General features: G+C 43.4%; 1 protein-coding gene across 6 annotated transcripts in view; it reads left to right on the top strand.

Moving 5' to 3' along the window:
• ARID1B (AT-rich interaction domain 1B) overlaps positions 1-13458 on the top strand; it is a 435119-nt gene that overhangs the window by 355019 nt on the left and 66642 nt on the right. For 5 of the 6 annotated variants that reach the window (XM_032161137.2, XM_032161127.3, XM_032161155.2 and 2 more), the window contains one exon: positions 5240-5419. The exons of the other annotated variant lie outside the window; for it this stretch is intronic. In XM_032161137.2, the coding sequence (XP_032017028.1) occupies positions 5240-5419 (180 nt within the window). The remainder of the gene's footprint in view (positions 1-5239; positions 5420-13458) is intronic. 6 annotated transcript variants of the gene reach the window in all.

Here is a 13458-nt window from a genome sequence, read left to right on the forward strand (position 1 = left end):
TACTCGGGAGGCTGAGGCAGAAGAATCACTTGAACCTGGGAGGCAGAGGTTGCAGTGAACCAAGATTGCTCCACTACACTCCAGCCTAGGCGACAGAGCAAGACTTCATCTCAAAAAAACAAAAAAAACAAAAACAAAAAGAACAAAAAAGCTACTGCTTGTTGAAAGCTTCCTGTGAGCTGGCCCTTTTATGCATGTTTATCTCCGTTAATCCTCACTACAACCCCATGAGGTAGATACAATTGCCCCCATTTTACAGATGAGGAAACTGCTGATAGACATGCATCGTTTCTGTATTTAGGATGAATAGAATACTTCATTTTTAGCTAACTTCTGTCTTTTAATTTTTTATCAATTTGTTTAGGAGATTATGGCAATATTCAATAACCTTTAAAAATATCCATAATGGAATACTTTTTTAGTAGGATTAGCTAGTGTTGGCATTTAATTGTGATTTTCTATTATGTGTCACGTACCTACCTCCTAACTGGTCTTCTCATGTGTAACCTTTCTCTTCCTCTTCAATCCTTTCTTCATGATGCTTATTACAGTAGGGTTAGCTTTCAAAAATGCAACAGGCATGGTGGCCCACACCTGTAGTCCCAGCTAATTGGGAGGCTGAGGTAGGAAAATAACTTGAAGCCAGGAGTTCGAGCCCAGCCTAGACAACATAGAGAGACCCTGTCTCAAAAAGAAAACAAATGCAAGTCAGGTCATACCATTTCCTCTTATGGCAATATATGGTCTATGCCATTATTACCCCAACTGAAAGACCAGCTTTTCACAGGACTGCAGATACAGAGGTTTGGGTGAGCCGTGCAGCCATTCATCTGTTAATAGGAGCTGTACCTGCCAGATGAAATACTTCATATTCAAGAGAGAGAGCGCGACCAATAGAAAAAGAGGCAAACGATATAAACAGACATTTATAGAAAAGGAAGTAAAGACAGCTGTTTAACATGTTCACATTTACTCGTGATAACCAAAGTAAAAACACAACCACAAATTATAAAATATCTCTGAAAGAATACATTGAAAAACCATTTGCCTTTGGCCAGGGAAACTGGCAGAAGACAGGGATGTGAGAGGTACTTCCCATAATACACCCTTTTTAACTCCTTATAATTTGTACGCAGTTACCCAAGTGCTGGAGTAAGGTGGATTCCAGACATTTAAATTAAAAACGTGTAGAAATAAAAACTTGTTCATCCCAGCTGGACACTTCATCTGAATGTATAGGCTATCCAAGTTAAAAGATATTTTTGGGAATTTATAAACCAAACATTAACATTATAATGTCTTAACTTTTTTTGTATATCACATCACGGATTATAGGACACTTTGACATATTATCTCAGTTGATCCTCACAGGATCCGGGACTGTGGCTCAGAAAGGTTATGATTTGCCTAAAGTCACACAGCAAGCTGTATTCAATACCCATTGCAGTCCATTTATTTACATATCTGTCTCCCCTACTAGATTCAGAGCTCATGATGCAAACAACACCACAATCTATGCCTTCCATTCCCAGTCCACTGCCGTTAGATGCTGCTAGCTTAGAAAGGAGTCAAGGAAATGTGTTAGCTTCCCCTTTCATGGTCTTGGGGACACAGGGAAAGGGGTGAGTCTCACCAAAAATAGAAAACAAGATTTCAGGAAGCTCTTTTAAGAGGTGCCATTGCAAAAGTAAATAATACAAAGAAAAAAATAGCTTTCAAGTTGTAATTTCTATGTAAGGAGGTAGATTCCACACCCAGTAGAATTTTTTCCCTAAGGTATGGGAAATTGATACTGTGAAGCAGCCTCGTTTGGATTCGCTTTTTGATTCTATCTCCTGTTGGAAACTCCACCTCCTTTTTGCAAATGTGATTTTATGTAAAATGCCAGTGACAATTGAGATAGTTCAAGTGGAATATTACGTATGTATTTTTAAGGACTGAGTAAATAGAAAAAGAAATACCTTGCCTAGGTAAGAATTCTTAGCACTCATCTGAACAAAGCTTAAGCCTATAATGAGTGTCGCAGAGGCCACAAAAACTAAAGAATATCGTATACTGCTGGGCGCAGTGGTTCACACCTGTTATCCCAGCACTGTGGGAGGCTGAGACAGACAGATCTCTTGAGGTCAGGAGTTCGAGACCAGCCTGGCCAACATGGTGAAACCCCGTCTCTACTAAAAGTACAAAAATTAGCTGGGCATGATGGCGTGTGCCTGTAAATCCCAGCTACTCGGGAGGCTGAGGCAGGAGAATCACTTGAGGTTGGGAGGCGCAGGTTGTAGTGAGATGAGATCGTGCTACTGCACTCCAGCCTGGGTGACAGAGTGAGACTCCATCTCAAAAAAAAAAAAAAAAAAATGAATATAGTATATTATCAGAGCTTCCAAACCCTTTGGCATAGACACCTTCCTGGTTGGAGTGAAATTTAATGCGGATTAAAGGGCCTGTGTTATTTTCCTTAACTAAGGAAGAAAAAGCAATCGTTCTTTTCAAAGAAAGTAGGGGGAGACCCACATGATCTCTATGAAATTGAAACACATTTTTTTATTAAACAGGACTCTATCTGAAACACTTGAGAATGTTATAGTAAAGCTTAGATAAATATTTCATGTAACATCTTAAGATGCAATCATTCATAGTAATTTTAGTGCTCTGATTTCTGTTTGTTTTCAGATTGAAAAAGCAAATGTTTTCTATGATGGTTTATATCTGGAAGCTGCCAATTGCGCCCAATTTCATAAGGCTTATCTTTATAAATAAGTTAAATAGGATAATAAGAAATAGTTCAACTTACTTTTATTTTATGTCTATCTCTTTAAACAGAAGCTATGTTAGAATATCTCTTTTTTTTTTATTGAAATGTAAACTGTGGCCACCTTTGTAAATACAACATGCCATTTAACCTCCTTAAGCCAAACTTAGATGTGGGATTATCTTACCCTCCAGCTGCCTCAGTGGACTTTCTGTCAAAGCTACCGCTTTAGGTTCTCCTGGAGCAGAAACCTGCCCATCTCCAGCTAGAGCCTTCACCTGGTAACGTGGGCCCCTCTCCCCAACACAAAACCCTGTGTTCTGAGAGTTGTTTTTCAAACTGTCCTTTGTTATTGTGCTAGATGGATAACGTCAGCTTTTTCTCAAATCTGTCTTGATTTGGGGTCCTCTTTGTCCTAGTGAGTATTTCACAGCTCCGTCTGTGAACTCACTTCTGTTTCCCTGGACTCCTGAGAGTGGATGTACCTGGCCTTCCAGTGATGCATAAAGATGTGTTTTCTTTATCCATTTGAATCATCTACCCACCAAGCACCTATGTGTTGTACTCAGCACTCTGTTGGGTGCATGAAGAATTTAACATCCATTCATTTTTTTAAAAAGCAATAGTTTTGTTAACCACCACGTCCCACACGCTCTGCTAGGCACCAAGGATAGTGAACCCAGGTGTGATCCTTGCTCTCATGGAGCTAATGTTTTAGTGGGGAAGAGAGACGATAAGTGAGTCAAAATAAAATAAAGTGATTACCAGTGATTATGAAAAGTGCTATGAAGGAAGGCGAGTGGGAAAGGGCAGGGTTGGTGTGACCTCTAATCAGGTGTCGAGGGAGGGCTGAGGGATGAGAAGGACCCAGCACTGTGGAGAGCAGATCGTGGGCGAGCCAGGAGGAGGGAACGGGGGACAGAGGCTTTGCTGAGGGAAGGAGCACGATGTTGTCTTCTAGGAACTCTGGGACCTGCCCGGCAGTGGAGGGGGAGAAAGCTTTAGGAAATCTAGGAAATGGGGCTGAAGGGAAAAAGGCAGCAGCCAGAGCTCATGAGGTCTCACAGACCGGGTCACATGTGTGCATTTTATTCTAGCGCCAGTGGGAAGCCTTGATGTTTTGTTTTGTTTTGTTTTGTTTTGTTTTGTTTTGTTTTGTTTGAGATGGAGTCTCACTGTATGGCCCAGGCTGGAGTGCAGGGGTACGATCTCAGCTCACTGCAACCCTCCGCCTTCTGAGTTCAAGCGATTCTCCTGCCTCAGCCTCCTGAGTAGCTGGGATTACAGGCACCTGCCACTGTGCCCGGCTAATTTTTGTATTTTTAGTAGAGATAGAGTTTCACCATCTTGGTCAGGCTGGTCTTGAACTCCTGTCCTCGTGATCCACCCACCTCAACCTCCCAGAGACCTGGGATTACAGGCGTGAGCCTCCACACCCAGCCAGCCTTGATGAGTTTTATGCAGGGGAGAGATATGCTCTCATTTCCTTTTGTATTCCTGAAAGTTATTCTGACACCTTCGAGGAAAATGAACCAAAAGGAGCAAGACTGGGGTTAGCAAGGCTGAGTGGTCGGTCGTATAGCTGTGGTGTGGGCAGGAGAAGACACAACTGGGGCTGGCTTTGGTAGAAGTGGAAATAAGGAAGAAGTACCACGCACGGTCTGTGTCGGAGCAGAGTCACCAGGACATGCTGATGGATGGATCACACTTAGAGGAAAGAAGGAAAGGGTGGCCTTGTGGGCGTCCCATGTGTCTGAGAGAGCATTTGGAGGAGTGGCAGTACCAGTTACAGAGGTAGATAAGTCTCAAGACCCAACAGGTTTGAAGGAGAAGTCAAAGATTCTGCTGGGGCGCAGCAGAATACAGTGCAAGCCTGCAGTTGTTTGCAGTTGACCTGTAAGGGGTAGTGGGAGTCAGGTATTCAGAAGTCTGCAGGCTCTTTAGGAGCCAAGTTTAATGGTTACTGCTTGAGGACACCAGAGGGGAGAAAAACAGCTCTATGCAGGGAAGAGCTGGTACCCTGCCTGGGTCTAACGGGTGGGATCTTTGAGTGACCAGAGAGCAGCATCCCAGGGATTGGGCAGGGAGCAAAGGCTTGGAGGGGGCACGCACAGCATGGCCAGCCTGGCAGGGGCAGAGGGTTCGCAGTACAGCAGTCAGTCACTGTTGCTTTTTGTAGGGATTTTATCTGCAAGAGAGGTTAAGGTCATTTGCCTTTTCTCCCCCTTCTCCCCTCCCTAATGTAAGTCCACAAGCCATTGGCTTCCTGGGAATCCTCATGGGAATTCAGGGTTAGGACCAGGGTTTCACCAGGGCACCCTCCAGACTGTCCACGCTGAATTGAGATGTCTTTAGCTATTTTTTAGGAGAATCTTATGGTACCAGCCTTCTCTCCTGCCACCTGCCACATCAGTCCATGTCCATTTTTATGTATGCAGAGATTATGAAACACCTGCATTTATATGTTTCCATTTATTTCCCACTTAGGTTTTATGGCAGGCACACAAAGAAACCCTCAGATGGCTCAGTATGGACCTCAACAGACAGGACCATCCATGTCGCCTCATCCTTCTCCCGGGGGCCAGATGCATGCTGGAATCAGTAGCTTTCAGCAGAGTAACTCAAGTGGGACTTACGGTCCACAGATGAGCCAGTATGGACCACAAGGTAAAACCAAAGCTTCTCCAAAATGCATGGCAGCAAGTTGTAGAAATTTTCTTAGTGTGCTAGTCCTTCGAGATTTTAATATTGTAAACATGTCATAAGATCCATTATCTGTTACCTGACAGGTTTGTGAGGTTCATACAAGCCCACAGTACTTCAGTTGCCCATAATGATGGGAGGAATAATTACAGCCACTATTGGTGAAGCATTTATCTATCAGACACTTGGGTAGGTGCCCATCATCTTTGTGTTACTAGTGAAGTAGGGGACCCCTATCTTCTGTGACGTGGTTCTAAACGTAGAGAAAAAGACACAAGCCACGTTCTCAGGTTTCTGATGTCAAACTTGGGCTTTGTTGGGTTGGATTCTGGTTTGGCCCATCCCTCTTAGTGATCACCCTCTTAGTGATCACCGTCAAAACCCTGAGCTGACGGCTCAGGACGGCATTGCCCCGCACATCCCTCCCAGTTTCCCTCCCAGGTGCCGCATCAGGTCAGCAGTAGCTCTCACTTTCCCAGTCAACCCCAGTGCGACTCTTCGGAGACAGGACAAAACCTGAAATGGTTATATGTCTTTCACAAGATAAGGGAGGAGCAGAGAACTAAGTGGAATCATGTCCAGCCTGCACCACTGGCCTTCCTCCTTCCTGGAAGTGGATGTAGGTTTTGTCAGATACACATAGAATCCTTTTATCAAGGTTTTTAACCTGATATGTGTAGGTATACATAGATATGTTTTTTCTAAGTCACTTTTAGCAATAAGACATTTGAATTTACCGCCTTCCTTATGTTTTGTTTATTTAAATTAGACATGAATGAATAATTTAGAGAGAATGAGATAATCTGGCACAATTCCCAGAGTTCCCTCACTTCTGAAAATACCAGGAACATTCCAGATGAAGATGATGAGTGCCACTGGGAAACTGTAGTAAAATGTTTACCACTTCTACAACAAAACCAGGTTTGCCTGGGATAGAGCCGTGTTTCCTAGAGGCATTAGCAACTGTCTAGCAAACCCATCTGTGAGGCCAGGCAAAAAGAAGGTGAGGCCCAGTCACCTCCTTTTTACCTGCTGTGTCTCAGAAAATCACATCTTTCTGATGTATAGTACTTTACAGCTTGAAAAGCGAGTTATTATCTTGTGTTCTGAAGACGTTTTTCCGAAAGATCTTAAACAGTTTCAGTGCTACCAATGGAGCATTGTTTCTTTGCCTTAGAGGGCTTTGTTATATTTACTTTCCAAATATTTCTGTTGGTAGGAAGACTATGGGGATACCCAGGAAAGCAAACGTCTATATAGAGCCTCTCCTGCCTTTGTTCTAGGCTTGTCCTGAGAGTGAGACTTGGTGTTTTGGCCAGTTCTCTTTATATCACATCATCAAGAGTTTTCCATGTTAGTAATTCCAGTAAGCGTTAGGAATTTCAGTCCCAGTTGACAGTAATGGTCTGCTTGTTCCCTGTCAGCGCCCAGTAACTCTGACATGTAGCAGTTTGTTGCTGAGCAGAGGCAGGACTGTGGGTCACCACCCACCATCCTTACTGAACGTGGTGGGTGTCGTCAAAGCCAGGTTTCTTTAGCTGTCATGGAAAGAAGAGAGCTTAGTGGCAGTTGGAAAAACGGTTTATAACTTGTGGTAGGCACAGAAAATGCGGGCTTTTGCTCCTAATGTAACTGGAAGCAAGATGCAGACCTTGTTCTCAGAATTGGGTGTGGCTGAAGGTCTAGGACTTAACTCTTAACACCATAAGCCCTTCCTGGACTCTTTGAAATTTGTCTCCATACTCTTAAGTAATTCAATCTTGTAGCCTCTTTTTCTACTCATCATATGTGAAGACTGAGCCTTGGGCTATCTAGTAAGTCTTTTGTGAACAACTAAGGAAGAACTTTTGCTATAGGAATTAATAGCACAGAAGGAAATTACTATAGAATGGATTTTTTTTTTTTTTTTACTAAATCCCTGTTTTTTGGTATCATTGAATGTGAAGACTCTTAATTTAAGAGCACTAAGCCCAGGAGAGTTCTTATCCAAACTGCTGTGTCTCCTTGGAAAACTGCTTACTCCTTCTGAATTTCTTCTTGTCTAGAAAATGAGAAAATGAGATTATATTACATTGGAAGTTGCTTCCACTTCTGATGTTCTATGAGTAAAGCCTTGCTTCAGTTCCAGGACCTTTACTGTTACAGTAGCCCACTGGGTTCCTGCATCACAGTTCAGCTTTTTGTTTGAGTGTTTTAAGGCATGAACCTTGAGTGTAGGTTAGTAGTACAAACGATCTGAAATGAGAATGATATTCCCACACTCGGCACTCTCTGGTGCCTGAAAGTTGGGCACCCCTCCCAGCACCATATGCCCTTTTCTCCTCTCCTGAGTGACATTGCCACCTTGTTCCCCTCCAAGGCATGTGTGCTCCTGGGTTCCTGCATCAGCTCGGAGCGCTGTATGCTGTGAGGGTCCTGGTACTCTCAATGTCCAAATCAAAATCATCACCTTTTCCCCCTTGGAGCCTCCTGTCCTCAGCAAACACTCAGCAACAGGAGATCACATTTGCAACATGTGTTGTTGAGTTCAATAAATGCTCTTCACTTTTTCTGTCTTTATTATCCTTTTAGAAAGGGATCCTAATAAAGGGTTTTTTTTCTTTCTCCTGTTGATTGACTACTCAGATTATTAGTGACATATTCAGCTTCCTTCTTTGCATTAGAAGTGTTCATATCTCTGGAATGATTAACTCATGCAGCCACTCAAGATGTCATCAGTCTCCTTTTTCTGTTTTTGTTCTTAACTTCATGGCTTGCTTCTGGTTTTGCTTTTTTAAAGAAGTTTCAAATATTTCACAGCCGTTTTACTCACATTTTATATGAGCAGCTTTTCCAAAATTGTTAGTAATAATAACCAGCATTTATTGAACATGTTACTATGTCCTGGATCCTATTGTCTAAGTGTTTTTTATATATTAACTCATTTAATCCTCACAGAAGTTGCTGTTATTACTCCACTTTACAGAGGAAGAAACTGAGGCACAGAACAGGTGAACAGTTTTGCCGGGATGCACAGTGGCTACAATGATCAAGCCAGGATCCAAACCCAGGCTGATTCACCCATTCTCTTAATTAACGGGAAGCCCTCTGAGGCTGTCTCTGTTTTGTAAATGAGAACACCAAAGCCTTGAGAAATTTAATAATTCAGCCATGATCCCACAGCTGTTACAGTAAGTGGCCGGGCCAGGGTTCCCACCAACGGAAACTGACTTACGAGGGGCCTCTCCCGTGGTCACTGGCGGTGTTGCTTCCCACACCTTAGCTGCACTGCCTTCTTGCCGGTTCATTCTTTCAGTGAGCCACTAGGGATATAAAACCAAAATGAGAAAGAACTTGCCTTTAAGGAACAAGAAACATTTTAGGAATACAGGCATGGAAATATATATAAAAAAAATACTCGTTGGGCATGGTGGCTCACGCCTGTAATCCCAGCACTTTGGGAGTCCGAGACAGGTGGATCACTTGAGGTCAGGAGTTCGAGACCAGCCTGGGCAACATGGTGAAACACTGCCTCTACTAAAAGTATAAAATTTAGCCGGGTGCGGTGGCACACGCCTGTGGTCCCAGCTACTCGTGAGGCTGAGGCACAAGAATCGCTTGAACCCAGGACGTGGAGGCTGCAGTGAGCCGAGATCATGTCACTGTACTCCAGCCTGGGTGACAGAGTGAGACCCTGTCTTTAAAAACAACAACAACAACAACAAAAATACTAAAGAGATTAAGAATGTTGCTCATGCCCGTAATCTTAGCACTTTGAGAGGCTGAGGCAGGCTGATCGCTTGAGCCCAGGAGTTTGAGACCAGCCTGGGCAACATAGTAAAACCCCATCTCTACAAAAAGATATAAAAAAATTAGCCAGTTTTGATGGCACACACATGTAGTCCCAGCCACTCGGGAGGCCGACATCAGAGGATCACTTGAGCCCAGGAGGTTGAGGCTGCAGTGAGCTCTGATCACGCCACTGCTCTACAGCCTGGGTGACAAAGTGAGATCCTGTCACAAAAAATAAAATAAAATTTATATGATGTGAAGAAGGGGGAATATTAGAAATATATATTAATACGATAAAATCTGAATTGTTAAATAAACAAGTGAAGCCAATATAAATGTGTAAAAATATAATTACAGTATATTTTATGAAACAGCACTTTGCCACCTTCAAGCAAGCACATGTAATAATAACTACCCTTGCAAAGTGTTTGCAAGGAAAGAGGACTATGGGGACTTGCTTTAATAAATAGAAAGGATTATGCAATTAACATGTTAATTATTAATAAGTGAGTTTGTATGGGAAAAAGAGAGCTAAAAATCAATTTCATATCCATAGCCTTTTTATTTCTTAAGGACAAAACTATCTTGTTTGTTTTTTGTGTTCTCTAGAGGAATGTCTATCACACTGACTATCCAGAAGTACTTTTTGCATGTTGTTACTAGTTACAACATATAAACACTCGAGCCTTAGTTTTGCTGTGAGTAAGTAGAGTTACCTTGGACAAGTAACAGTAGTTCTGAGTCTGGATTCCTCCCGGGCCTCACTCACTCTGTAATAGCCTATGGGAGTCTGGGTAGGGCCACCACACACAGCCATATGGGTCGTGCTGACACCTGGGTTTATGCCTAATTTTTATTGTGTGTGTCTTAGGAAGCAGAGGACTTACAAGTAGGTGAGTCTTATGAACCTTTTATTTCTAAATTACTTTGGTAAAGGTATTTTTCAGAAGGATTTAAAGATTTTTTTTCACTAAAATAAATTAAATGCCATCTAGAAATTTTCCTTTTCCCTTCATTCATTATATGTATCTCATAAGTTCAACAAAGGCAAACTTTAAATGATATTCAGTTGAAATGAATACAGTTCCAAACTAGTGAATTACACAGCAATACTCTTAAATTGTGGTTCTAGAGGGACAAGGTATAGATGTCAAGAGTTGTGGGCCCACTAGCTACTTGTGGGCACCTTGTAGGCCCTGCAGTCACTGAGACCCAGGATTTCAGTCTCTGCTCTTCTAAGTTCAGAACCTCCATCTTTGGTTGGTTGGTTGGTTGGTTGGTTGGTTGGTTGGTTGGTTGGTTGGCTGGCTGGTTGGTTAGTTGGTTGTTAAGACAGAGTCTCACTCTGTCGCCCAGGCTGGAGTACAGTGATGCAATCTTGACTCACTGCAACCTCGAGCTCTTGGGCTAAAGGGATTCTCTCACCTCAGCCTCTCTAGTAGCTGGGACCACAGACATGCACCCCACGCCGAGCTAATTTTTTTTGTATTTTTTGTAGAGACTAGGTTTCAGCATGTTGCCCAAGCTAGTTTCAAACTCCTGGGCTCACATCATCCACCCACCTCGGCCTCCCAAAGTGCTAGGATTACAGGCATGAGAGAACCTCGGTCTTATTATTGAATTGACTTAAATGCAGCTGCTTTTCTGCAGACATGGGGTCTGTCTGCCACATGGATTCATTCTGTGTGGTCAAAAGACTTCCCCTAGATGGTGATGCAGATTGACAAGATCCTCTCCTCTGACGTTCCAAAGACTAGATTCTGTGCAGGTCACTCGCCCTTCAGTGTGCTCATTTTATTGTTTTCTTGAAACAGCTTGATGCACTTGATGAGGCGACAGCTTCTTCTTATCTTAACCTTGTTTTTTGGTTAAATCGACAGTGCAAAGCAAAAGGATTAATTCCTTCTTCTATACTCTTATGTTTTACTAAGGAAATATCCTAAATCTGTTTTGCTAATATTAGAAAAAACAAAAATTGAATTAGATTATTTCATAGCAAAGGATAGGTGAATGTAATCAAGTCTTCTTGTGATGCCTGAATCTAGCCTTCAACTTATAAGACGTAAGCGTGAATTTTTCTTAGACTGATAATCATCGTGATTTTGATAAGATCATCACATCATGATTTTATCAAAACCTGGGAATTAGGGAGAAAAACTCAGGAAAATATACAGTACAAATCAACTTAAAATGAAAAAAGAGAAAAAATCAAGCAACTTTAATTTTGACTCTTATGAGGCTAATTGTTTTACTGCAGTAATTAACATCAGCAGCACTTAAGAGGGGCGCACCCCCTGCCATGTGACCGAGCGCACTGCCGTACACGCCATGTCAGGTGGGCTTCATTAAGACAGCGGTGGGTGGCCCGTAGAGAGTCAGGGTGTGGACATGCAGCTTCACTTGCCCTCTTAGCAAGGTACCTTTTCCCGAGGTCCGTCGCTCTTCCATTTATTCGAATGTTTAAAAGGAAATTACCTGTTGACACATTTCACAAATCTGTCAGAGCCACACCAAGCACCCTGGAGAAGGGTCCCTCCACCTGTGGTTAGCGGCAGCCGATCGGGACCCTCCCTGGCCCACCTGCAGGGGATGCCTTTCCCCTGCAGCCTGTGTGGGGCATGCAGGGCACAGCAGCTGAGCCTGGAGACACAGCCTCTGCAGCGTGTGAGCCCGCCACTTCTGATGCTTAGACGCCTTCGGCTCTTACCATAGAGGCTTGACTGTTTCACACTGCAGTTGATTATTGGGTTGGGTTAATAGCTATATATATATATATATAACTGTATATATATATATAAAACTGTATATATATATATATAAAAAACTGTATATATATAGTTTTTTTTTTAAGATGGAGTGTCGCTGTGTTGCCCAGGCTGGGGTGCAGTGGCGCAGTCTCAGCTCACTGCAGCCTCTGCCTCCTGGGTTCAAGCAATTTTCCTGCCTCAGCCTCTGGAGTAGCTAGGATTACAGGCGCCCACCACCACACCCAGCTAATTTTTCTTATTTTTAGTAGAGGCGGGTTTTCACCGTGTTGGCCAGGCTGGCCTCAAATTCCTGACCTCAAGTGATTCGCCCGCCTTAGCCTCCCAAAGTGCTGGGGTTACAGGTATGAGCCACCGTGTCCAGCCTTTTTATAAATTTTTTAATGTCAGTGCTTACCTTTTATACATTCTTCTGTTTGAGGAATAAATTGTGTATCTGTGCGTGATGAAAGTAAAACTAGGGATATAATGCAATATGATGATGTAAAGATAATTTGTTTTCACTGATTATAAAGTTATTAGAACACTTTTTGGGCCAGGTGCAGTGACTCACGCCTGTAATCCCAGCACTTTGGGAGGCTGAGGTGGGTGGATTGCTTAAGCCTAGGAGTTTGAGACCAGCCTGGGCAACACAGTGAAACCCCATCTCTACTAAAAATACAAATATTAGCCTAATGTGGTGGCACACGCCTGTAATCCCAGCTACTCGGCAGGCTGAGGCAGGAGAATTACTTAAACCCAGGAGGCGGAGGTTGCAGCGAGCCGAGATCGCACCACTGCACCCCATCCTGGGCGACAGAGCGAGACCTTGTCTCGAAAAAAATAAAAAGAACACTTTTTGCCTATTCCTTGGCTGATTTTATCTATTCATCGTCAGTTGTCCGACAATAGTTACTATGTTTTTTTCCCTGTAGCAACCACATGAGATAGAGAATCTTTTATTACACCCTTTTTATAGAGGAAGAAACTGAGCTTTGGAGTAACAGGTAGCTTTCCAGAGGTCACCTGCCCAGAACCAGATGGCGAGACCCACCTCCTGGGAGGCCTCTCTTCTTCACTTGCTGCCTCGACGTCAGATGCCGGCCTCCGAGCATACCCATGTGTCCTTGGGGTCCGCCTCCGACGTTAGCCCTGGTGTGGGATCCGCTTCTGCCCCGGGAGAGGCAGCGGCCTTCCACACGGCTCCCTTCCCCTCACCACTCTGCAGAGTCCTCCCTCCTGTGCTTCTCGTCATCACTCTTGTCACCTCATGACATTTTCTTGATTTCTTTACTTGCCTGTCTCCCGCCACCAGGACATAAGCTCTTTGCCTTCGTTCACTGCTGAATCACCAGCATTTAGCATAGAGCCTGGCATGTAAGAGGCCCTTAATAACTCTTTCTTGAATGAATTTTGCTAAGGCAGAGTAATCCAGAGTCACTGGTACTCCGTCCCCCTCTGCCTTGAAGCTTGACCGGTATTGGGTTG

The sequence above is a fragment of the Hylobates moloch genome, unplaced genomic scaffold (genome assembly GCF_009828535.3).
Source record: "Hylobates moloch isolate HMO894 unplaced genomic scaffold, HMol_V3 SCAFFOLD_2, whole genome shotgun sequence".
Classification (NCBI taxonomy): domain Eukaryota; kingdom Metazoa; phylum Chordata; class Mammalia; order Primates; family Hylobatidae; genus Hylobates; species Hylobates moloch.